The sequence below is a fragment of the Cucurbita moschata genome, unplaced genomic scaffold (genome assembly GCF_002738365.1).
Source record: "Cucurbita moschata cultivar Rifu unplaced genomic scaffold, Cmos_1.0 Cmo_Scf00027, whole genome shotgun sequence".
Classification (NCBI taxonomy): Eukaryota; Viridiplantae; Streptophyta; class Magnoliopsida; order Cucurbitales; family Cucurbitaceae; genus Cucurbita; species Cucurbita moschata.
In genome coordinates, this window is record NW_019268543.1 from 2,251,679 (window position 1) to 2,276,797 (window position 25,119).

Genomic DNA, 25,119 nt, shown 5'->3' on the forward strand with positions numbered 1-25,119 from the left:
TGCACGAGACTGTTACGAGACAGGTACTTAGCCACTCACGAGCAACTAAAATGAGTATCAATTTTAACTCTCAACTTCAACTTGGGTATCAACGCTGACAGTACCATCATCGAGCATATTGATGGAGACACATTGTAACAACCCAAACCCCCGCTAGTAGATATTGTCCTTTTTGGAGATTTTCACACCCTTATAAGAAATGATTTGTTCCCCTCTCTAACCAATGTGAGATCTCACAATCCACCCCCTTAGGGGCCCAACGTCTTCGCTAGCACGCGGCCCGGGGTCTACCTCTGATAGCATTTGTCCTCTTTAGGCTTTCCTTTCTAGGTTTCCCTCAAGGTTTTAAAACGCGTCTGCTGGGAGAGGTTTCCACACTCTTATAAGTAATACTTTGTTCCTCTCTCCAACCAATGTGGAATCTCACAATCCACCCCTTGGGGGCCCAACATCCTCACTGGCACACCGCCCGGCGTCTGTCTCTGGTACCATTTGTCCTCTTTAGGTTTTCCCTTCTGGGTTTCCCTCAAGGTTTTGAAACGTGTCTGTTAGGAGAGGTTTCCACACCGTTATAAGTAATACTTCATTTCTCTCTCCAACCGATGTGGGATCTCTCACACACATCAACTTAAGTATCTTTCTTTTGAACGAGACCTATCGTTTTCAGGGCAGTGTACCTGGAACAAGATTCCGATCTCTAATTGGTCTACGAGATACTTTCTAAGTATAAACAACGACGAAAATCAAACGATGGATCGAAAAGTTGAAATTTTTTTAATTACAAAACATCATTAAAGACCAAGTTTGTTCTTCTTACATCTCAACAAACACCATTAGAGATTGAATTTCTTCTCTTGATGCTATCAATATCAGTAGATTCATAAACAGGCAACCCATTTGAGTAATAATCCAAATCATAGATCTGTAATTCAAACAAATCTGAGCTGGAATCTGTTTCTCCACCATCATCATCATCAATATCATCAATAATATTAATGTCATGCTCAAATTTCTTCAATTTTTTCTTCATTTCTTCATCTCCCAATGGTTTTTCAACCCAAACCCTATCTTTTTCTGAAGAACAATTACTCAAATTCTTCTTCTTTTGTTTCGAAGCCCGTTTCTCCAACGTCTCCGCTGATTTTACGTGTCGGGTGAACTTTGAAAAAGACAATAGTTCCTTGTAGCTCTTTGTCGGGGTTTGAACGTGCGGAGGCGGTGTTCTGAAACCTATTTGTTAAGAATATGAATAAATGATTAGAATATATATATATATATATATATATATTTAGGTTAAGTTGATTCGGGGTTTACCTGAATTATTGCCCGGAGACGAAGAATAGATGAACTTAGCATCCGTTGCAGCCGCGTTCGAGGATCGAAAATGGCTGATGCTAATCCTTCTCTTCGACGTTCGGCTTTCGTCTTCCGCTATGTCTTCCACGGATTGCGCAAAAAGTTTCGACTTCTTCTTCTTCGAACTTGAATGGCTAAAGAGAGAGTTTAGAAAGCTTGCTAGTCTCCCACCAGGTGAGCTTGGTTGTTTGTACTTCTTCTCCTTTGTAACATGCTTTTCAACATTGTAAGAATGTTGGGGGAAATGTTCGGGGAGATTAAGGATGTTCTTCACCTATGTCGGAAAAAAAAAACATGGTTAAATTTATGCTCGAACTTCAATAATGCGACTCGAACTTCAATATTAAGATCGAAAACCTGCATGTCTAAGCTGATTCTCCCTTTGATCCATCCTTTGTCTTTCTTCTTCACTTTCGGAGTAAACTTTGTGCTGAAACTGTTCATCGTCGCCGAGGTTTCATTGTAATCAGAGAAATATCGAGCAGCTTCGAATACCTCGAGCTCCTTCGAAGCTCTCCTATGGTGGAACATCTTCTTATTGATCATCTCCGAGCTCGAGAGCGACATCTTTGTTCTTCGAAAGGGCGAGCTTATTGTGCAAACCTTTGTGTAAAAAGCTATATATATGGAAGAATTGAAGGACATAAGAGGGATCTTGGGAGATATTGAAGAGTGTGAGAAATGAAAATGAATTAAGAGGAAGACCCACATGAAAATGAAAGGAAATTGTGCTTTAGGAGGCATAGATGAATGTGGGGAAGGGTCAAAAACAACCTTCCCTTTGCCCTTATACACGAACAAATGGGTTAGGGTTTTGCTACCTCGGATTCTATCAGTGGGTCTTGGTTTTTTTCAAACGGGGTACACGGGGACGATACGTATTCCGACATGACAGAATAAGTATTGATTTTGTAATCTTTTGACCAGTCAAACCTGATTTTTTAATCCACGAGAGCGAAACCAGCTACTACAAGACAAAAGATTATATACATGGTCATCATATCTGATCGGGTTAAGAAGCTAAATCGATCCAACCAAACATCGAGAAAAGAGCCGTTATTTTAAGATTATTTAATTAGGGTTGGATGTCTTTAATGAAAAGGAAAGTTGTGTGTTTGTAGGGTGGCCCCATTCATATTTTGGTGCTCCTCTTTAGTGGGTCATTTGGTTGTGAGCTCTTTTTTGAGTTTTCTTTTGAATTTTCATTAGGGTTTATTTGGATTTGGATTTTACCCCAAACAACCTCTTAACCCTAGTGCCCTACCATATGCCCTTGCCCACCACTCTCTATCTCTTCCCACCATAGAATTGTATCGTGTATAGACGTGTCGATATCAAACCCGAGATATTATTCTTAGATATTCTTAAAAGATATTATTGCTTATCTGAATATATTCAGTGGATAAAGTATTTATTACCATTCATCGATGTTAAGGTCTCGATCTTCCATCCCGATAGTAAATTTCGATGGAACTTAGTATTTGAGGGCAAATTCGTCATTTTCTAATTAAGGACTAAAATGATATTTTAACCTGAAAATATCTACAACAATTCAAATGTACGATGTCTAGTCTTTTTTGTCGGTGAACAAGTCAAGTGAAAAATATACCCTAAAAGATGGTCGATGACTTATCCACATGATTAAACGAGCACGTAAGACACTCATTTAGTACAGTACACCCGTCATTATCTTAAAATCACTTTCTAAGGGTTAAAAAAATATATATTTTTTAAGTATAATTAATCTTGATATTAAAAAATGATAATTATTCTTTTGGGCCTTGTTAATGAACTGAGGCCCAAAACTTATTACGCTATTGGCCTAAGCTTTGGAATTGGGCTTTAGAAAGAGGCCCACACAAACATAAATCATGGCCTTTTATAAGGGAGCATCTTTGTGAATGGGAAATAATTTTTTTCTTATATATGTATAATTAGATAGTTAATTTTTTTTTTAAAATGGCAATATAATATAAATTTTGACATTAAACTTATTTTTAAAAATTTAAAATATTTAATTTTAAAATTTAATATTTTTATGATTTTATTTTTATTTTCAGAAATTTCCATCAACATTTTTATCGATATTTATGTAAAATTGATAGTTTTTTCCTATGAAATTAATAAAAAATATATATATATATATATATATATACGGAATAAAATAATAAAAAATTGTTTTGATTTATAAATAATTATTTAGGGAGTTGATCTACGTGTCGAGTTGTAATGACAGCTGGAGTGGAGCATAGGCTTTGATGTCAGCGGGGCCCGCCTTTCTCATACAAAATCGTCTGATTAGACGATTAACCAATCACCTCTCGACACGTTTTCTTTCTCATTTCTGTTGTCTGTCTTTCCACTTTTACCTTTTCGCCCTCATTCATTGCCATATTAACAAACGTACCATGTTTTTATTTTATTTTATTAAATTACAAGTTTTTTTTTTTTAATATATTTAGTTTAATTGAAATTTCAAATTTATATTTATTAATAAATAGGACTATGGAGAGGGCAATATAATTAATGGCAAATATTTCTCTAATTTTATTAGATCTAACGTCGGTTTGAGAGGAGAACTAAGCATTCTCTATAGATATGTGAAGATCTCTATCCTGCAGATACGTTTTAAAATCGTGAGGCTAACAACGATACGTAACAAGTCAAAGCAGACAATATGTACTACCGGTGAGCTTGAACTATTACAAGCCAGACACCGAACATAGTGTTAGCGAGGTTGTTGAGTTCCCAAAGAATGTGGAGACGTGAAAACCCAAATATAACCTTATAAATGAATATAGGTTGCAATTCATATTTTTTACTATAAATATAGTCAAACCCTTCAACAATAATTCAAGAATCCAAGGCATTATTTAATATGGTACAATAATATTGGTTCCACCATATTTAGGGCATGGTGTACTTATTATATAGTCCTAGTATTTATAGACTTAGGGTTATGATCATATAATAATGTAGAGACTTATCTTTTTTTTGTCTTTATTTTCTTATTTTATAGTATTTTAATTATAGAATATTTTTAATTACTTTTTATAGCATTTTTTGCTTCCAACATTTTTATCTAAAAATTAATAAATTAATAAATTATGCTTTCATATCCCACATTTAATGCCCTTATCGTATTAAATAATTTCAATATTTTATCATATTCCAAAAAAAAACAAAATATTTTTTATTCTTTTCCATAAATATTTATCAACATCGATATTTTTGACCTGATATTTCTATAAAGTTGAAACCTCGGTACTAATAGATATTGTTCGTTTTAGCTTATTACATGGAGTCGTCAACCTCACGATTTTAAAACATATTTATTATAAAGAGGTTTCTACATCGTTTCTCTCTCAAACCGATGTAAGATTTTACAATCCACCCACTTGAGAGCTCAACGACCTCGTTGGCACACTGCCCGGTATCTGGCTCTAATACCATTTATAACAACCAAAACCCATCGTTACTAGATTTGACCCGTTACATATCCATGTTAGCTTTATAGTTTTAAAATGCATCTATTACAGAGAAGTTTTCACATTGACTCTCCAATTGATGTGAGATCTCACATTTAAATCGGATGTTCAATTTTTCATCCCACTTCTTTAAATAAATAAATATATTTATATATTATTTACCCTTATAAAAGGGGTTATCCATTATTATATTTATTTATTTTTGTATTTTTGGAATTCGATCAAGAATTCAAACGTTTTTTTTTTAAGAAATGTGTGAGCTATAGTACATAAGTCGTCATGAAGATTAATTATACGATTATAAACTTCATGTTGCAACATGGAGAAAATACTCGAACGATACGAGAGATATTCTTTCGTGGGTAAACAGCAAACCGCAGCTTCTGTATCGAAATTTTCTCATGAAGATTTGACACTCGAGTATCACCGACTCAAGTTGAAAATCGAACTCTTACAACGAAACAACAGGTACGTTATATACCAATATCTTAAACGTCGACACCGATAGATTTTCGCATTCACATAGCAACAGTTTTTATGATATCGAGACGTCAACGAAATTTAATACCCGTCATCAAATCGCATCGAATTTCAAAGCTTTCAAAAGGGTTTTTTTTTTTTTTGGTGATTTCAGTCATTGCATGGGAGAAGATTTGGATTCAATGAGCGTCCAAGAACTGCATAACTTGGAACAACAAATCGACACAGCACTGAAACATGTTCGATCCAGAAAAGTAGGGTTGTTCGTATTGTCCGATGTTTTTGTTTGGATTTATTTATTATTTTTTTTTTTTACCTTTTTTAATTTTATTTTTAATTATTGATTAATTATTTATATATTTATTGGATTATTTTTCAGAACCAAGTTATATGTGATTCCATCTCTACACTTCAAAGAAAGGCAAATCCTCTTTATTTTCCCATTTTTAATTTTTTTTTTAAAAACAGTTTGTTTATTAATTATTATTATTCCATTGATTTATTTATTTTCTTTTATATATATATATATATATATATATATATCTACAGGAAAGAACAATACAGGAGCAAAATTCCCTACTGGCAAAGCAGGTGAGTTTTAAGTACTTTTAGTATAAGCACTTTTTAAAAGCGATTCTAAGAAAAACTGATTGATCGATTTTTATTTATCTCGAAACACGAGACCTTAGAAGACGAAAAAAAAAAATCACGAAATGGCATATTTTATATTTGAACGATAGCGACTGTTCGGGTATTATATACAAATTTTTGAACCCGATAGGAGAACAACGGTGAACGGAAGTGAAAAGATTAACGATAAACGTAATCTGTTAGATTAAGCTTTTGAGTTTAGTGATAGTTTACGAGTAATTGTGATTATAATTACATTTTTATTTACGAATTTGTGAGAAAAATAAGATCAAGGAGAAGGAGAAGAGTGTAGCAATGGCAGAAGAGGCAGAATGGGAAGAGCAGCAACACCATTGCTACAATGCCTTGTCTTTCTTGTACCAATCAGCTCCTCATCATCCCTCTCTAAACATTGGGTAATTATCAACCAAACCCCATGGCTTCCATGTCTTTTACTTTGTGAAGTGGTGAAAAAAAGTGCTTTTTTCGAAGCCGAATTGGCGTTTCTTCTCGAACTCATTATGAAATAACGTTAGGTCAATGCTTACGTTTCATGTTATCCGTCATTGTTTGAACCAACAGGCTTGCAAGTTTCGATGGTCGCCAATGAATCCTGTTGCACGTCGAGAACTTTTTCAAGGACGATTAGATTAGTACTTGAGACTCGAGCGGGGAGGAGGAACAAGAAGATGAGGACGTGGCTAGCTTAATAATGGAAAGGGTTTTGTTCCTAAGAAAGTGGTTTGTGAAAAAGGTAGGGCTTTTAGGGTTTCAAATATGAAAAGGTTTAATATTGTTGACTTTTGTCGGTTGGTAAAGAAGGATCGTCTTTTAGCAAGCTACGAAAGTAAGTTCGAGTAAATCCACTAAATGTTGATTCAACATGGAGCCATTTTGAGGTTCTTTATGAAATGAGACATGAAATACAGCCACTATAAAAAAAGTTTTTGGAGTTACGGAAGAAACCTCGAGCTCATATTGTTCATGAGTTCAAAACGAAAGTTGAATTCTCTAAGACCTAATTTACTGGTTTTCTTTGATAACTCAATGGCGAAAGTGGTGAAAAAAGAAAGCTGTTAAAACATGAAGCTAACATAGCAGCCCGTGAACTATGCAAGGATAACAATTTCTCGTTCGATTTGAAGGTGAAAGATGAGGATTTTCGTACAATCACAAAGAAACCAAACCAACCACGGAGGAAAAAAGCCAAAAGCCAACAACAATTCAATTTGATTGTATTTCGTATGAGCTAAAATAAACAAGTAGAATACCAACTAATGACATATCGAGTCTTCCGACATAAACTATCAGCAGTTTCTTGTCAATTCCTACGATTATTCTCGAGAAAATAATAATAGTTATTATAATAAATAACATGTATATGAGACCTACCTATGGATATGATATGATACGATACGATATGCCTTTTGCGAACTAAAAAGGGCAACAAGAATATGTAACATTTGCCTGACCACCAAGATCAAATTAATATGAACATGCAGGAAAATAAGAACAATGACTACTTGGTTACCACATAAATGTTTTCTTCATGTGAGAAATAAGTTTAAATTTTTCCTCGGCCTCGACAAGTTGGCGTATGTCTGTGCTGGATACTCGATCGGGATGAAACTTGAGCAACGCCCTTTTATATGCTGCTTGCACCTGAACCATAAGAAAAGGAGTCGCACTTAATTTCACTTGCAATAGCTGTGCTGCTAATCGGTTATATGATGTCGACGACAATGGTGATTTGAATCAGCTAATAGGAATTGTTTGTGAAGTTAAGAATCTTTGGTCACAGAAGTTAGAAGATTGAGGATTCTTTGATTTGCATATTACATCTATAAAAGTTATAGCCTATAAGTAAGCTCAAGCTTTGCCTTTTAGCAACCGGTCAAGTCGGTCAGATGACCAAGCTCGTGCTTGACTAGGGTCGTTTTGTTACAACACTTGACTTCCACCTAATTGTGTGAAGGGTCAAGGCTCAAACGCGTGTCCATATAGGAGGTTGGGCGGACTCTCACTCGAGCGTTCATTTTCTACCGAGCTGCTGTCAACCCATTTTCATGCCAATATGAACAAATTGTGGCTTCTCGCTGTGGTAATTTTTTAATTTCCTGAAATGGCTAGAACTTCTAGAGTTTATAACTCCCTCAGTGCAGGATCGACCCGATCCCATCGGGACTGAAGTGTGAACTAGATCGCCTCGAGGCAAAATATTCTAATGAGCCTTTCGAATAAAGTCAAGCATATCAACGATTCCCACAGAGTTGGGTTGACCTATATCCTGACTTGTTCAAGAATAAGCTGAGGTTACTGCCCAAATCCTTTCCTTTCCAAAACTACAGGCAGGAACTCCAAACTGGAACTATATACCTTAACTACAGAAGTTACTGCCCTGCCCTGTTCTGTCTTCCTTTGTTTTGATCCGCAACTTATGTTTGCTTAAGTTGCCATTGTGTACGTGTTTTACCACGGATATGTCCTAATATTTAAGGCGGTAATCTACATCTTTGAGATATTATGAAATCAACTTAAGAACAATGTTCTGAATCCATGCCCTCCAGAATGTGTAGGTGGAGTTGGCATCCCCATCCCTAACCCAACTTACCTTGGCTTTTTGTCTCCAACTCAATGTCTCCCTCTTATTGTCACCACAAAAGGGAGAGAGGACTTGAAGGAAGGATGACCCAGCCATATATTTTTGAACTTGAAACGGCAGAGGCCCCACTGGGGGACACAGAATCCAGGAACATCCAATGGTCGGACACGACTCTAGGACCTAAAGACGGTCTAGCATTAAGGAAAGCATCCATCCACCCCTTGGATAAAAGAAATATGTGGATCCTGCTTCGATCTCTACGATTATACCCAAGTAAAACATCCATTTCCTAAAGGAGGACCAAAAAGACCGCAGTCCTACATGAATGTGTTAAACAGTCTCACAAATCTAGTTTTTCCCTTCCCATGAAGCCTTCTACTGAGAACTCCTAACCATGTTATAATCCCCCGCCAACCACAATCAATCAACCTCAAATTGACAACCAAATGGAGGTTACAAATCGCAACTTGGACAACAATCTAATTTGACGTTTGGTGGGAAACAAACCTTAGCAATGACATCTTACTCTTCCTCAAACCGAGTTTGCCTTTAATCATATGATGAATAGATCTACAAGAAAGTCTCCATTCAAGATTGTGTATTAAAAACAATCACTTCTTTCTTTTTCCACCATCCCATTGGCAATAAGAATCAAATCCGCTACTATTTGTCTTTCCCATGTCGAGTCCGCTCGATTGAAAGAAACCATGAAATTGAGCTTTTTCTACCTAACATCCTAGAAATAACTTTATATAATCTATTTACCAGGCTGATTGATCTAAAACCATTTACAGCATATGCCCTTCTTATATTTGGGATTTGAGTTCCATTATTTGCTTCACCAAGGAATGGAATATGGAAAGCTGATTCTACTAAGTTGAGAAAATGGGAACACACTTACCCCCCAAGTAAACAAAACTCACACAAATATACTAATATGCATTGAGCATAACGTTTACGATATTTTGTATATTGAAAAAAATGAAATACTCACTGATGATGTTTGTACTGACTAAAGAACAAATTATAAAGCATACCTCTTGTGACGAAGGATGTAAACCGCTTCCAACTTGAATTCCCAAGCCACGTAACAAGGAGGCCATATCGGTGCAGTTCATTTCCAACTTACTAAGCTCTTTTCTCACATTCACACGAAGTTGTTCCTTCAAGTTTATATTTTCCTCATCCTGAAATAACCAAAAATGTTGAATGAGAAGGAAAGCATCCTCTAGCAAACTGTCGTGAATTCTGATAGGTATATATAATCAGGTTGCCCAAGCTTGATTATAGACAATCACCATGAAATATTGAATAGAATAACCCATTTGAATAGCCTTCCTTGATTTAGAAACGAAAAATAACAGATGACAAACAGACAAAACCAATCTGGTCCAAATCAATTGGGTATTCCATTCCAAAAAGGGGCGTCCTATCATGCTAATTCAGTTCCATAGATTTTTTAAGAATCGTGAATTTGAAATAACATCCCTGAAACCAGAGTTATACTTTAGGGGGGAAAACAGAACACTTCCACCACCCAACTTTGCATGATGGTTAAAGTCTATCCCGAAACCAAAAACGTTGCATGACAATTAAGGTCTAGCCAGAAATCAAAAAGCTAAAGAGCAGGAAAAGTGAACGAGTATACATAATATACCTTCTTTTGTGTCTCTCTCACTTCTTCCAAACGTTTCATTTGCCTTTTTTGCATGTCTAATAGCCGCATTCTGTCCGCTTTTCTTTTTCGACGTAATCTTTGTGCTTCTTCAGCCTGTAAAACAGTGGGGGTAAAATTTAGGAGCTATTTTGGGAAATTTTCTCCATAACAAGAACTGGTTTTGAGAGCTGTTCTTATTTCTTCTAAAACATAGTATGGCTATGCACTTGAAATCAAAATTCACGAGCCTACATTATCAAGAATGTTAACTTAGTTCTAGAAAAAAAAAAAAAAAAAAAAATCTATGAGAACAAAATAGTTACAATCATCTTTTCACTAAAAGACAGTTTTTTTTTACTCAACTTTCAAGTAGGACCAAAAGATAACATACTCATGCTGGCATAAATGATATTTCAGGATCTCATCCTAATTCAACCTATTAACATATCCAGATCACTTACTGTTGTTACAATTAGGAAAATGGCAAATGTAGAGGTTGGTCAGGTAGGAAGTTGTAGCAAAGGGAAAACTTTAGAGGATGGATGAAGAAACGTGTCCTTAACAATTGACACAAGATTTTGAAGTTAATCAATGGATTAATGTAGCCTCTTCTAAATAACTTGTTATCCAATTTTCCTGCCATGCATGGATAAAATACTCCAAGTTATCCTCGACCACATATACTTCAGATTGAGTCCTAACCCAAGCAGCTGATTGATAAATTATCTAATATCATGAAAAGTAATTTTTCTTTTCCATGTTCTGTTTATTGGCGCAAGGAGCACTCGTCTTCCACGTGTAAAGCTAATGTAACCCAAAATCAAAGAGCCTAAACCCCATGAATTCTCAACCACGAGTTTTTATTATTATTCAAAAGTCATCCTAAGATACAAGTGACTAACCCACTATTTCAGAGGATACTAGTCCAATATGTAAACCACTTACTAACAACCAACTAACCAATTACCAGACAAGCTAACTAAAAATCATTCAGCAGCTAAAAACTAACTAAATCAATTAAAATTATAATAATACACTGCATCAAACTCTGTCAAGCAAATCCCTTGATGGTTAGATTTTCTTTAGTTGGTAAGCTAAATGTAATTATATTTCGTATAAGAGAGTCAATTCAGACCCAGACCTGAATTTGTAACTCTTGTTGCCTAGTTGTCCATTCTTCTTCCATTGCTCGCCTGTATTCATCAGTCTCCTTCAGCCTTTCCCGTTCACAAATTAGATCCTTCACAGTGAAGGGTGTAAGAGAACCATTTTCAGCTGAATTGCTCTTTGGTCCAGTCAACAAACAGCAGCCACCATTTTCAGCATTTTTAGAACTGGAACATGCTTGTACTTCAGATTTCTGCTTCATTTGATTTTCTACATCACAATTGGTATCAGAATCAACACGATGAGAAGCAGATGCCTTATCTTGGTCATCTTCTCTGAAGTAAGCACGGCGAACATCATGCTTTCTCCTCAGAGAAGCCTCTTCCCACTGTTTTCGGAGATTTTCAAAAGACCCTTCCATAACTTCACAATCAGAACTATCACTATCTGAGGAACTGCTGTGGGAACTGATATGTAAACCAAAATGATTTCTAACTGGTGCTTTCCCACAGTTGCCTCGCCTACACTTTCCCATAAAAAATGCATATTGTTTTCGGCTTTGTCGACCATCTAACTCTACAAAATGCCGCTGAGAGGACGAAGGAAAGGTTCTTGAAGGTGAGCAGGCATCCTCATCTGAGCTGCAACCATCTACATATATACACGGAGGACTTTTTCTGCTTTTTGCTGTTACTTTGGGCCTTTGAAATTTCTTAGTAACAAATTCAGTATCATCAATGATGATAACATCATCCAACCGATAATTCTCAACATCTATGAAAGCAACATTTTCATGACTTCCCTTTGCCATGTTTCCACTAAATCAATTCCGTCTCCTTCACGTCATTATGCATACCAGACACAGCTCTTTTTCTGATAGAAAAACAAAAAAAAAACAAATAAGCCAAGCAAAATAAATTTATAAACAAGAAAAAACTTTTAACACGATAGGGGATTCAACACCAATATCAAAGGAGAAAGAATCAGATATTCCTTTCTCTACGGGAGAGTAAATTCATGAAAGAAGGAACCTTTTCCTGATCAAGACAATTGGCTAAATCCCGTGAAACCGACCGGCTTTAGAGGGTCTTATTGCAGGGTAGCTACGGGATGAGTGGTATGCTGCTTTCCCTAGTGAAATGACCTCTTTAATAGGGAATAGAGAGATTCTTCCTCTTCTTTCATTTTCTTCTGAAAGCAATCTATTTTACTCGACATTAAATTAAAGGTTCAGGTTCAGCATTGAATAGGAACAGAATACCGGAACCTTCAAACACTGTAATCTCGGTTTCTTTTCTTTCCTCAAGAGAAGAGACCAGACCGTAAAATAGTTCAACCCGAGTCCCTGAACTTTACAGGAAGGAGAGTCAATTCATTCTAAAGAGAAAGTCGAACCAGAAGTTAACAGGATATATGCTATATCTCTCTCTCTCTGTTTGGTAAAGACTACAGGATGAAACAAGGAATATGATGAATAGTGACTTGATTTTTTCATCCTATATTTCCTAAGTATTCTAAGAAAAAGGTCCTTTACAATCACTTTCTCTTTAATTGAAAGAAATTATCTAAGGAATTATCATTAAAACAAGAAAGACATGTCCTTACTAAACAAATGCATCAGAGAAAAAGCTGAATGCTCAAAATTATTGATAAAAGAATCATAAAAAAGCTATGCAATACACATGCATAAGTTATAGGTTATCATCCAAAAACACAATTCCAACAATGGATTCAAAATGCTTGCCTTTGTGACATCCAAGGATAAGATTGCTTAGCTTAACTCATTATCATACACATGTGAACACGAACAAGAAACAAAGTAACACGTAAATGTTTTCAAAAGTAACCAACATTACAAAAGAGACTATGATTCCCTATACATAATATTTATGGACAACAAGACAAATCATGTGTGGAAAAATCTTAAAACCTAGGGACAAGGATAACGTCCAAAGTGAGAGGAACAGTTGATCAGAAAATTATATCTTATAGGAAAAGGATACTGCAGAAGGCATCCGTCTTCTAGAGAACATGATATTTCATAACGTTAATAAGAGCCCTAGTAATATAAATGCATGTTATATAACACGGTTTCCTCCAAACATCATCTGCAAAGTTTATATACGAACTCCCAGGTATATGAAAGTATAATCATCATAAGCTTTCATCCTCAACATCGCGTTTATTCATTAGAAATTGGCAATTCTCAGCCCCTATAGTCTCCATTTGTTTGAAATTAGCAACCGCAACCTAAACCAACAGTGACTAGGAATCGGGAAACCGACGTAATCCTACCTTGGAATCGAGGACTTCACCATCCAATTCCAACGGACGCCTTAAGCTTTTTTCCCCCCCTTGAATAATTGTATTAACGCAAATAGAAATCATAAAAAGAATGAAAAGAGACCGACAGAATGAAAGAATCAAAAGTTGAATCCGCAAACAACGACCATAGATGACGAAAAACACCAAACGAAAAGAGATTCACATCCATACACAGAAACATGTACAAGTCGACGCAGATTGAAGCAGAATAAACAAATTCAAGAAATTAGGTCAGATAAGCAACACAGAAAATAGGAAGAGTAGGAAAGTATGGAATTGGGCGATACGCATACCTGAACTGGAGGAGAGAGAGAGAGAGAGAGCTGCCGTCAACGGAGAGAAGATCTGGTAGTGATGGTGGGTTGCCGACAGAGCGATTGAATCTCGTAAATTTCTTGGTTGAACTCCGGTAACGGTGGGTGGGACAAAAAATCAACTCATCCGTGGAACGTGATCTGAAAATTTGACCAGGTTGAAAATTCTCTGATTTTGTTCTTAAATTAAAACTAACAACTATCAACCCCAAATCACATATTTTAATTTAAATTTATACAAAATTCGTTTATATTCGATCGTAAATTCTTTCAAAATCATCGTCTACTAAATAAAAATCGACGATCAAATATTAAAAAAGATTCGATTCGAAACCAGATTTGATGTCTCTTACGACGTAATTGTTTGTGAGTGAGATCGTAACATGTCGAGAAAAATAGGTTTGAGAATACTGTTACTGGAATAAGTTTAGGTCAATTAATCATTATACGAATATCAATCATAATTAATCATAAATTATGAAAACTCGAGGAAGAGGGAAACCCTAGGTCATTCTTCTTCTAAGCTATTACTATATTTTATACACTGTTGCGTCGTTTTTCTTATTTTGCACTTTACAACTTCTCCAAATTACAATTTTACCCTTGAGGAACGTATAATATAGGTGAGATGTCAAAGGGGCAAGACAGAAATGAGAAAACCTTATTCGTCCCTATCTCTACCAGTTATTTCATTTCTCATCCCGTAAAATTTTCCATTTATTACATTGAGTCGAACCAACCTGAATTTATTGATATAATTATAAAAACATATATTTATTATATATTTTTATTTAATTTCTTATTTTTTGGGTTATTTATTCTCCGACCACTATTCTTAATCAAAAATTTCAAATAAATATATAATGAAATAAATAAATAGATATTTTGTAATTAATATTTTAATTTTATTTAAAAAATAAAATTGGAATAAGTCACTCCAACAACTCAAACCAATCCATTAAAAAAATTAATTAGGATCGATTGAGTTCATTAAAAAAATGCGGAATAAAATAAACAAAAAAACATTTAAATTTAAATTCAGACGTTACAGTAACGGTTAGAATTTAGTGTAAGTTATTGGTAGATTGATAGTTTGAATTTAGTCATATATTTGTAATCAGTTAATATTTTAAAAATATATTAGTTATGAAATATATGATCAGTGACACAATTACACTTTCGAAGGCAGCGGACTAGCGATTATGCGGCACTCACTTTCCAACGACAAGCGAGCTAAGCCAATTTGTTCTTGCGTCGCCTACGGTCAAGCGACGTATGATCGAGCCTCTAGCCTCGGTTTTAAAAGGAGGTTTTAGAAAACGAGGAGAGAGAGATTTTAGAAAGAGAGATTTTTGAAGCGATTATGCGGCACTCACTTTCCAACGACAAGTGAGCTAAGCCAATTTGTTCTTGCGTCGCCTACGGCTAAGCGACGTATGATCGAGCCTCTAGCCTCGGTTTTAAAAGGAGGCTTTAGAAACGAGGAGAGAGAGATTTTAGAAAGAGACGTTATATAAGCAAGCAAGAGAAAGATAACAATCGCTTAGCATATATAATCTTGGGTAGGGAGAAGTTGATAACTAGGCATATCCCCTATGCTATATTCTGAGGCATTTCATGTCTGACAGACCTAGACATGATATTTTTTAGGCGTCATACGCTCTAGAACTACAACTATAATGGAAAGACATGACAAGGGTTTGGCTTATCATGGGCATGCGGCCATGGGGCAACACTCCATGGACGAGCATGACCTTGACAATGAGCTCCTCTCCTTTATAGTTAGTTGCTTCTCTCTTTCCCCTATCCGTAAATGGCTTAATGAATTCTTTTTTATATATATAGCTGCTAAAAATGGGTAACTGGACCCATCGCAGCGGTCTTGAGTGCCAAAGCGAATGCGAACCGTCGGAAACGCACCTGCAGAAGAATCTCAAGAATCTATTGGCTGAGGCGCCCTAGACATTCGATTCAACAACCATCTCGCTCTGTTAAACCCTCAATTCACAGAAAGAGCAACAAAGAGGCAACCATGGCGACGTTAGTGGCGGCAACGATAGTTTCGATCAATCCTGCAAACGAGCTCCTCGCTTGCCCGGATGGCGCCCCGGTCCTTCTCTCCAGGTCCTCTAATCTCCTGCACCGATTTCCAATTTTAAGTGTTTCTGTTTCTCCCTTCGATTAATCGGATTTTTCTGTTGATTTGGAAATGAAAAGCTTCGCTAATCGAGAGGTGAGGCTGCTGCAACACGGTAGGAGCATTGTAGTTGAGGACGACCTAGATATTCGTTGGGAGGAGCTTGCTGGCGTGGTCGTGGACGAGGTCATTTTCTTCAGCCGGCATACTGCCGTTTCGAATCGTCCTGCCCTCACTGTTCATCGGATTGGTACGATTCCAGTGTTTCTTTACTCAGTTTCTTTAATCAATATAGAAGATATAAGATACGTTGTTCTTTTGGACTTCGAGGTTTTCATGCCCTAAATGTTTCATTCCCCTCTCCAACCATTGAGGTGTTACAAATGGTATCAGACTCCGACATTAGGCGATGTGTCAGGAGGTTGAGCTTCGAAGGGGTGGACACGAGGTGGTGTCCAAACAAAGACATTAGGTCTCGAAGGGAGTGGATTAGGGGGATCCCACATCGATTGGAGAAGGGAACGAGTGTCATCGAGGATGCTGGCCCCCAAAGGGGTGGATTGTGGGACCCCACATCGACTGTGGAGGTGAACGAAACATTATTTACAAGGGTGTGGAAACCTCTCCCTAACACACTGGGCCTGAAGGAGTAGATTAGGGATCCCACATTGATTGGAGAAGGGAACGAATGCTATCGAGGACGATGATCCTGAAGGGGGTGGATTGTGATCTCTTCTATGAGATCCCACCTCGGTTGAAGAGGGAAACGATGTATTAGGATGTAGAACCCTCTCCCTAGCAGGCGCGTTTTTAAACCTTGAGGGGAAGCCTGAAAGGGAAAGCTCAAAGAGGACAATATCTACTAGTGGTGGGCTTAAACCGTTACATTTCCAACTTTTATTTAAATTTATAATCGCTCTATCTGCTTGATAACATGTCACCGAAGCTAGCTCGGTCTCTTTGTATCATCATTTTATCACTCATTTGTTGGTATGCATTATTCAAAATAATTTCTAAGCCTACCCATGAAAAAGATGTCTATGTAATCACCGCTAGCAGATATTGTTCTCTTTGTGCTTTTCCTTCTGAGCCTCCCTTTAAGTTTTAAAACACGAAATTTCTACACTCTTGTAATGAATGCTTTATGATGAATTAAGTTACTAACTACATAACTTGATATGTTTTTAAGCGTTAACAACTTCTTAATTTCGATGCCTTCATAATTTTCCCTCCCTCGATGATATGTTTTGCATCGTTCTACCATTTGCTCAGCAATATTATCTTCTTGTCGAACGTTTCTATGTTATATAATTTGATACTGTGATCGTGATTCAGGGAACAGAATAAGAACAATAAAGTCCTTCTTGGCATCGAGGGTGGACATTATGCACCTCGCCATATGGACATAGTTCAGTAAGTATTGGTCGGTCTGGCTGTTCTTCCCGTTGATGTGATCATTTCTTTAAAAGGCTATTTTTAACTCTATACTTCTAAGTCTAGCTCTATTTTAGTGTTTATACTTTCAATATATCTTTAAAAAATAGTTTTTTTTTTAGCAAATTGAATTAGGATCGATAATCATTTAATTTTTGAAAAATAATCTTATAAATATTGTTTCTATCTATGAGTCTTTATCACGAGTTTTTGCCGCTTTGAAATATTTTCAAAATAGGTAGGTCTGTCTTTCTCGAGATCCCTTGAGTTGAAAGACATGAGACATACATAAAAAATATGAACCAGGCTCTCGAAAGCTCATGTCTCGTAGGTGGGAAGATATAGGTTGGAAAAACATGTTAATAATCTCCGTAGGCCCTTATACTATTTTATTATCTCTGCAGCCCTATGGAAGATCGGAACCAGTCGAAGGGAAATACGAACGACAAAGGTATTGGGGGGAGTTGGAGAGAGTCGATTAAAGCCATTCAAGGCTACTAAATTGGCTTCCCTGGTGGAGAGATCATAGCACACCTCGATAACAAGTAAGTTCGATCGGTTTCGTAAACTTGAACGGGTGGCCTTTCGTGCATTGGAACACTGTTTTTTAGCATGAGATCGGCGTCTGGTGTTGAACTGCAGGAGTTTCAAGGGCTGGCAAAAGATTGGCAACTTCTATTGATTTTTTCTTTCGGACTTCTCCAAATTTTTAAAACGCGTCTGCAAAGGAGAAATGGTTATAAAAATGTCTGTTAGGGGTGTTCAAAAAATTCGATGACCTCCACCTAATAAACTACTCAGTAAAGGCCCATAGTCAATCCGAGGGAATAGTGAAGCTTCATAGGGTCTGTCCAGGTGCAAGTAGTCTGCATATTCATAGACATGTCTATTTCATCGAGCCTTTCTTCGAGACAGTACCCAGATCGTTATGCCTTTCGTGCAGGTTGGAACTTACCTGATAAGAAATTTCGCTACTTTAGGACGGATGAATTTTATTAACCCAACCAATTTGTGTAGTTTGGGTTAAGTTATGAACTTATTTGAATACTCAACTCAATCCAACCTACAAACTCTCCTCGGTAACCAATTGAACTAAAAAATTTATAGTTAAGCGAATTGAGTTCATTATTTAATAAATGTTGTTTGAGTTGAAAAAATTTACGACTCGAACAATTGAGTTGGGTCTAGAAAATGTTCCAACCCGACCCGATCCAACCTCTCCCTGACCTAAACTCGTATGATATTAATGTGATCGACAAACAATCATATTTCGGAGGGAGTTGGCTATTCAATATCGACGCAACATTAAATTACAAATGAATGCTAATGAAAGTGATGAATTTAAGGCAGTTGAGACATCCCTTTCTATTGATATCAATTTCAAAACCATAGGCCAAAAAATGGGTACCTAAAGGAAAACAAAAGGTATTTTTAGGTATCTACAAATTGGGTAGGGGTCACCATGTCTCTTTCCCTTAAAGGTCTTATTCTTGAAGTTTTTAAGGGCAGGCAGACCCTCAGAATTTAGGGTAGACCCAATGGGATCCCCCCCACTTGCCAAATGGAGCATTCAAGCATTAAAAGAACGAACAATTTCTTGTCGTTTGAGGACCTACGGCTAGTAGATATTGTCCGTTTTAGTCCGTTACATTAGGGGAACGAAACATTCAAGGTGTGGAAATCTCTCCCTAGTAGACGCGTTTTAAAATTCTGAGGCTGACAACGATATGTAGCAGGTTAAAGCAAACAATATCTGCTAGCAGTGGGTTTGAGTTGTTATAAATGGTAGCAGAGCTAGACATCGAGTGGTGTGCCAGCGAAGCGAGGACATTGGTTTCCTAAAGGGGGTGGACTGTAAGATCTCACATTGGTTGGAGAGAGGAATGAAACATTCTTTATAAAGGTGTGGAAACTTCTCCGTAGTAGACGCGTTTTAAAACCCTGAGGCTGACAATGATATGTAGAGGGTTAAAACGGACAATATATGCTAGCGGTGGGTTTGGGTTGTTATAAATGGTATTAGAGCCGAACACCTAGTGGTGTGCCAGCAAGGACATTGGTCCCCTAATGGGGTAGATTGTGAGACCCTATATTGGTTGAAGAGGGGAATGAAATATTCTTTATAAAGGTGTGAAAACTTCTCCCTAGTAGACACGTTTTATAAAACCCTGAGGCTGACAATGATATGTAGTGGGATAAAGCGGACAATATCTGCTAGCGGTGGGTTTGGGTTGTTACAAATGGTATCAGAGCTAGACACTGGGTGGTGTGCGAGTGAGGACGTTGGTCTCCTAAAGGGGGTGGATTGTGAGATCCCACATTGATTGGAGAGGGGAACGAAACATTCTTTATAAAGGTGTGGAAACCTCTACCTGGTAGACTCGTTTCAAAATTCTGAAGCGGATGGTGATACGTAACGAGCTAAAATACAATATCTGCTAGCGATGTTATACTTGAAATACACATTAATTTAATCTTCGTAATGAGACACCAATAAGATATGCCAACGTTTACGGGAATTATGGACATTTTACAAATTTGGTTCGGTTAGGTTCAGGTTATAACTTGTTCCTATATTTGCAAATAATTGTAAAATTAGTTGCTAAATTTGTAATATCATATTAATATTTGGCCAAATTTGCAAAATGCAATTTTAAAAAATTGGGATCCAATTTTTTAATTTTCTACCAAACACATATTTCTAAAAAAATATATATTTTTTAAGAAATAAATTGTTTCCATATTTAATTATAAAATAACTAACCAATTGAAATCTTCCTTTTATTTAAAAATATATATTCTATTTTTATATTAATTTCCGTCATTAAATAATAAATTAAAAAATTTTCCAATTAAAGAAAATCAACGGCTGTAAATTGATCGTCAATTACGTCATCATACGTGATACTGAAGTTTCCATGTACTTGTGTCTTGAACACACGTGTGAGCGAATTTCAGTGACACGTGTCCTACCATAATAAAAAATAGCCACCGTCATCTCATGATAACATTAAAAACAAAAATCCAACGGCCATAATTCCGCGGTCAAGATTTAACATCTAGGCACGACCGTACACAATCACGGTAGGGTGTGGTCCCCACTTGGCGAAAATAAAATATATAAATCAATTAATATAGAGAAAAAGATGCATATTAATACATTTGGCAACAAAAGAATGGATTCTGAAGCTTACTGCAGCAGCGTTTACAAATCGCCGGAGTTACTGTAACTTCCGGTCAGCTGATTTTACCGGCGAGAGACAGTTTAACAAATCTCCGGCCGGAATACACGAGGCTGTATTAGAATCTGTATTTGATTTGTCAACACCTGAAGAGTTTTTTTAAGAATTCTCAGTCACCTGAAGTCGATAATTACAAAGCGGCTTTCAATAACGATACAAATTAAAGCGACAGAGGATCGGAGAATCGGAGAAGGACGACGGATGTCTTTTTCGATTGTTCTGCTCCGGTGATCGGAAACTCGGCATACGACGGAGCTTCGAGGAGTCATTCCAGTGAAGAAGGAGGAGGAGCTGGTATTTGATTTGGTAAGTAATTTGAAGTTAAAAGAAAGAGAGCGGGTTTAGGTTTAGGGTTTATCGAAGGAAATATCGTTGAATACTGTATCTCCGGAGTATTAATTAGGAAACGGAGTCGGTAAGAGCATTTGTGTTTCTCTTAGTTTCGCTTCCTTTATTAATTGCAATGCGAGAAAGAAAGAGAAAGAGAAAGAGGTTCTGTGTAATCTGCCATGGCAGGTGACCTTTTTTTGAGGCTGATAACAGAAATAGTCAAGCCACTCTGACTCAGTTCCATCATTTCTTCAAATTTCACTCTCTCTGTTCCATAAATTCAATCACCAAACTAGGGCGCTCCTTGGGCCCATTTTCTACACCATTTTTTGATTATCAGGGGGTTTCTGCCTCAATTTTAGTGAACCTCCAATCTCTGCTTCAGGAGGTCCATATTTTTGTTCTTCACAATTTCTTCTTCAACTCTGTATTATATTGTCGTGTGAATTTTTGACTTCCCTGCCAGCCTATATTTCTTTTCCCCATTCTCTGATGCCTTGAATTCCTTCTGCTGGTTTACTTTTTTTTCCCCATTAACACGAGGTGGAGGTTTGGGGTCGGGGTCGATTTCATTTCATCATTAGTTGAAGATAAAGGAGAATATGTGGGGATTTTTCTTTTGGTTGATATAATCATTTTAAGTTATGATGTTTCTGTTGAAAGTTTTGTTTGCTTTTGAAAAGTTCTTCCGACTTTTTTACCACTCGTCTTTTTCTCTTTTTGTTTTCGAGTATTGGTAACAGGATTTTGGATCCCAGCACGTATAGCCCAGAGAGTTTTTAAATTTATATCTTGAATGAACTTATCATGTAATAATGACTTTTATATGCACTTTACTGTGATCATTTAGTCTGAGTGTTCTTGATTCTGTTGATTTAATTGAGCGTTCTGTGTTGAGATTAATTAATTTTTATACAAAACTCACTGCCTTCTATTATTAATTAGCCGATTCTATATGGTTCTTTAATAAGTGATTCTGGAGGGGCCAGACCTCGGCACCTGGTCAATCACCCAGGAGCTGACATGATATTTCATTGTATGCATAACTGTTAGAATAGTTGGGCCTTTTTTTTTTCTTTTGGTTTTTGGCTTTTTCCAGTTTGAACTCAACCTTTTTCTCTTTATTATCATTAAAATAGATTCTCCTGTTTTGCTTTTGAACAATTGAGATATTACACTATCTGAGGAGAATATATAGGAGTTTTCAATGGGTTACAGTCACAGCTGATGATCCATTTCTTGGAATGCCTTTTTGCTCTTCACTCTGTTTTAGCATCGAAGTGGCTATGATGTTGTTCTGTTTGATTGTGACTGCAAAATTTATGTATTACTCTTCCTTTTAAGTATAGTTTCTTTTCTTCTTCATCTTCCATTCACAGCAATTTACCAAGTTCTAGGATTTCTGTTTCAATAAATTGATGTTTTATGGCAGGTTTGCTTAGGGATAGCTCTTAGCTGCTGACTGTCGTGTGTTCGTGCTATCTTTCACGAAGTTTGATTCTTTTGAAGGTCCTTTGCCTCCATGATTTTTGTAAACTGAGAAACTGGGTAACAACATTTTCTTTTGTCTTGTATTCTACTTGAAAGTTCTGCATTTTTATTACTGATCTTATGTTGTTTTGTAAAGAAGAGATTATTTTGATCTTTATCATTTTGGTACTATTTACACTTGTTCTAACATGCATTTGTTATCATGTATCTGCAGAAAGTGTTCTTCATTTACCATTCAATGACTAGCCCAAATTGTGTTCCAGAATCTCTCGAATGCAATTACAGTAAGTTGCAACACCGGGTCATGAGTATCAATCCAATTGGTCTCTCATGTCAAGAGAGGATAAACCAGGAGGATTCATCTCAATCTTCATATTTCTCTAGTGATGGGAATAGTTGCATGACTACAAAGATTAATGGCTCGTCTGTGGGTTGTTCTGTGGATAATGCTGATGGCATTAGTGCATTTGCTGCACCATCCAATATGAAACCCTTATTCTCATATGTGGACAAAAGTGTCATGGAATGTCAAATGTCAAAAACGATAGTTTATGACAAAGAAATTAATGTCAATGATGTGAAGGATATCTGCATTGATGAAGGGGTGACTTCTTTGGACAATTACTTCTTTAGGAGTAAGGACGAGAAGTCGATCTGCAAAATCGTGCCTCTGGAGAAAGATCAAACCGAAGGATCTGTAAAAGAACAAGAGAATTCTTCTGAGATGTCCAAATCCATAGCAGATGATCGAAAGGTTTCTTTAGAAGATCACTTTGCCATGGACTGGACTACTCATAATGATGCGAAGGAAACAAAATTCAATCCGAGTGAGCCAAAAGTTTCGATGCATATTTCTAGCCAAAAGCTAGTTAAGAAAGGTTACTCTTCCGAGTCTTTCGACAACATGGGTGTCCAGGTATGCATATTTCTAGCCAAGTTACTAATCATGTCCTTTTGCACTTCTTGTTTGTTGTATTTTTAGTCTGCATATGTTGAAGATTGCTTTGAATTATAACTAATGCGATAAATAGTGGAATTCAAATGGGTACTTTCAGTACAATGGCGAAACAATTTTAGCTCTAGTGGCTCAAAACTTCTCATGTTTGATGCTTCTTAGACTTGGTTGATGTAGATTGAATTTCATTTGATTGCAGATATCTGGTGAAAAAGAAAAGTCGGATGATCCCGATTCGGCTTCCAAGTCTGTTGAATCTTGCAATAGCAATTCTGCTCTGCGTTCTACAGCAGAACCACCAAAAGATGTCAACCGAACACATCAGTCAGCTTATAACAATGAATCTGAGAATGGAAGTATTGCATTTAATTTCAATTCGATCTGTTCTGTGGCCAATGGTGTAGAAGAACATCATGGAAATACCAACTTAAACTATCCTGCACCCATAACCAGCAGTGCAGGGACACAGGAGTGGCGTGGAAGCGATTCGGGAACACAAGTTTCAACCAATCTGGAATGTAGAACATCAGATAGTCGACTAGTTTCAAGTCAGTCCACATACGACATAGGCGAGTCTAGTTTCTCTGCTGCAGATCCATTAGCTAGTCTTATTACTTACTCGGGGCCTGGAAGCGTCTCTCTTCGATCGGAAAGTAGCACAACAAGCACACATTCTTTTGCCTTTCCCATGTTAGTCCCAATCTAACTTCACCTCTCAAGCTTCTTCCTTCCCTATCCCTTTCTAAATTGTAATCTAAGGTAAATTATATGTCTTCTCTGGTTTTATAGATTACAGTCTGAATGGAATAGTAGCCCAGTTAAAATGGTAAAAGCTGAACGGAGGCATTACCGGAAGTACAGAGGTTGGAGGGAGGGCCTTCTATGTTGCAGATTTTGATTGGTTCGTTGCTATCTCTCGAGTAAGATTCTGTTTGTGCATCATCCAAATTTATTTCCACACACATGTAAGTAGATGTATTGTTTACTGGAGGCTGTGCACTTCATTCATAGTTATTCTTTACAGTTTGGCCTATTATGTGAAATTTAAGGTATTAGTATACCTTATCTCTCTCTCTCTGAAAAATTCACCAGTCGGCCATGTTTCTCCTATGCTTGTAAACCATGGTTCTTTCTTGTTACCAATCACTTATTTGTAGGGCTCTTTGATTTATACAAGGATGGTATGACATGGTTGGCCATGAAAATTGATAGAAGTTTTCTGGTTCTTCTAAGACTTGGATGGTTTCCTTTGTAATAACCCAAGCCCATCGTTAGCAGATATTGTCTGTTTTGGTCTGTTATGTATCACCGTTAGCCTCACGATCTTAAAATACGTCTACTAGGGAAAAGTTTTCATACCCTTATAAGGAATGTTTCGTTCCCCTTTCTAACTGACGTGGGATCTCATTTCTTTATTGATGAAACATATGAGTTGAGCGGGGTTGAATCTTGACTGCTAGCTAAGATTGGAAGTTTGAAAACCAAACCCTACCTGAAAACTTCAGATGAGAGTCAATTAGAAGAAAGGAACAGAAAAAGAAGGCACACAAAAACCTTATTTAAAGGATTAA

The 25,119-nt window shown here is 36.8% G+C and overlaps 4 protein-coding genes across 7 annotated transcripts; 2 read left to right on the forward strand and 2 right to left on the reverse strand.

Moving 5' to 3' along the window:
• Window positions 1–753: 753 nt before the first annotated feature.
• Window positions 754–2,107, reverse strand: LOC111462734 (protein BIG GRAIN 1-like E). Its single transcript, XM_023106450.1, has 3 exons — window positions 1,714–2,107; window positions 1,315–1,630; window positions 754–1,230 (listed from the first exon to the last, which is right to left on the reverse strand). Exons 1-3 carry the CDS (start codon window positions 2,098–2,100, stop codon window positions 821–823), a joined length of 1,113 nt encoding a protein of 370 aa, XP_022962218.1. The 5' UTR covers window positions 2,101–2,107; the 3' UTR covers window positions 754–820.
• Window positions 2,108–7,164: 5,057 nt separating this feature from the next.
• On the reverse strand, window positions 7,165–14,423 carry LOC111462841. 3 transcript variants are annotated; one of them, XM_023106612.1, is made up of 6 exons: window positions 14,343–14,423; window positions 13,939–14,100; window positions 11,355–12,193; window positions 10,214–10,327; window positions 9,594–9,743; window positions 7,169–7,616 (listed from the first exon to the last, which is right to left on the reverse strand). In XM_023106612.1, the coding sequence occupies exons 3-6, from the start codon at window positions 12,129–12,131 to the stop codon at window positions 7,482–7,484; spliced, it is 1,176 nt and encodes a 391-aa protein (XP_022962380.1). In that variant the 5' UTR covers window positions 12,132–12,193; window positions 13,939–14,100; window positions 14,343–14,423; the 3' UTR covers window positions 7,169–7,481. The 3 variants fall into 3 exon arrangements, with proteins under 3 accessions (XP_022962381.1, XP_022962380.1, XP_022962379.1); XM_023106613.1 differs by lacking the exons at window positions 13,939–14,100; window positions 14,343–14,423 and adding an exon at window positions 13,616–13,674 and having other exon boundaries at window positions 7,165–7,616; XM_023106611.1 differs by lacking the exon at window positions 14,343–14,423 and having other exon boundaries at window positions 13,939–14,283.
• A 1,397-nt stretch (window positions 14,424–15,820) lies between these two features.
• LOC111462411 (D-aminoacyl-tRNA deacylase-like) lies at window positions 15,821–17,559 on the forward strand. The gene is made up of 3 exons (XM_023105959.1): window positions 15,821–16,083; window positions 16,177–16,346; window positions 17,432–17,559. Exons 1-3 carry the CDS (start codon window positions 15,992–15,994, stop codon window positions 17,503–17,505), a joined length of 336 nt encoding a protein of 111 aa, XP_022961727.1. The 5' UTR covers window positions 15,821–15,991; the 3' UTR covers window positions 17,506–17,559.
• A 3,137-nt stretch (window positions 17,560–20,696) lies between these two features.
• Window positions 20,697–24,849, forward strand: LOC111462884. 2 transcript variants are annotated; one of them, XM_023106685.1, is made up of 5 exons: window positions 20,697–21,078; window positions 22,535–22,650; window positions 22,808–23,509; window positions 23,748–24,238; window positions 24,338–24,849. In XM_023106685.1, the coding sequence occupies exons 3-5, from the start codon at window positions 22,832–22,834 to the stop codon at window positions 24,444–24,446; spliced, it is 1,278 nt and encodes a 425-aa protein (XP_022962453.1). In that variant the 5' UTR covers window positions 20,697–21,078; window positions 22,535–22,650; window positions 22,808–22,831; the 3' UTR covers window positions 24,447–24,849. The 2 variants fall into 2 exon arrangements, with proteins under 2 accessions (XP_022962453.1, XP_022962454.1); XM_023106686.1 differs by lacking the exon at window positions 20,697–21,078 and adding an exon at window positions 21,743–22,426.
• Window positions 24,850–25,119: the final 270 nt, after the last annotated feature.

Excerpts from the sequence above, each read along its gene's own strand:
- LOC111462884 (XM_023106685.1), top strand. The coding sequence starts at position 22,832 with ATGACTAGCCCAAATTGTGTTCCAGAATCTCTCGAATGCAATTACAGT. Across the intron at positions 23,510-23,747 it reads TCGACAACATGGGTGTCCAG|ATATCTGGTGAAAAAGAAAA; the intron begins GTATGCATATTT and ends ATTTGATTGCAG. Across the intron at positions 24,239-24,337 it reads CATTCTTTTGCCTTTCCCAT|ATTACAGTCTGAATGGAATA; the intron begins GTTAGTCCCAAT and ends CTGGTTTTATAG.
- LOC111462841 (XM_023106613.1), bottom strand. The coding sequence starts at position 12,131 with ATGGCAAAGGGAAGTCATGAAAATGTTGCTTTCATAGATGTTGAGAAT. Across the intron at positions 10,328-11,354 it reads AACAAGAGTTACAAATTCAG|GCTGAAGAAGCACAAAGATT; the intron begins GTCTGGGTCTGA and ends ACTGTTTTACAG. Across the intron at positions 7,617-9,593 it reads TACATCCTTCGTCACAAGAG|GTGCAAGCAGCATATAAAAG; the intron begins GTATGCTTTATA and ends CTTATGGTTCAG.
- LOC111462734 (XM_023106450.1), bottom strand. The coding sequence starts at position 2,100 with ATGCCTCCTAAAGCACAATTTCCTTTCATTTTCATGTGGGTCTTCCTC. Across the intron at positions 1,631-1,713 it reads GAATCAGCTTAGACATGCAG|GTGAAGAACATCCTTAATCT; the intron begins GTTTTCGATCTT and ends TTTCCGACATAG. Across the intron at positions 1,231-1,314 it reads GTCTCCGGGCAATAATTCAG|GTTTCAGAACACCGCCTCCG; the intron begins GTAAACCCCGAA and ends CTTAACAAATAG.
- LOC111462411 (XM_023105959.1), top strand. The coding sequence starts at position 15,992 with ATGGCGACGTTAGTGGCGGCAACGATAGTTTCGATCAATCCTGCAAAC. Across the intron at positions 16,084-16,176 it reads GCCCCGGTCCTTCTCTCCAG|CTTCGCTAATCGAGAGGTGA; the intron begins GTCCTCTAATCT and ends GGAAATGAAAAG. Across the intron at positions 16,347-17,431 it reads CCTCACTGTTCATCGGATTG|GGAACAGAATAAGAACAATA; the intron begins GTACGATTCCAG and ends ATCGTGATTCAG.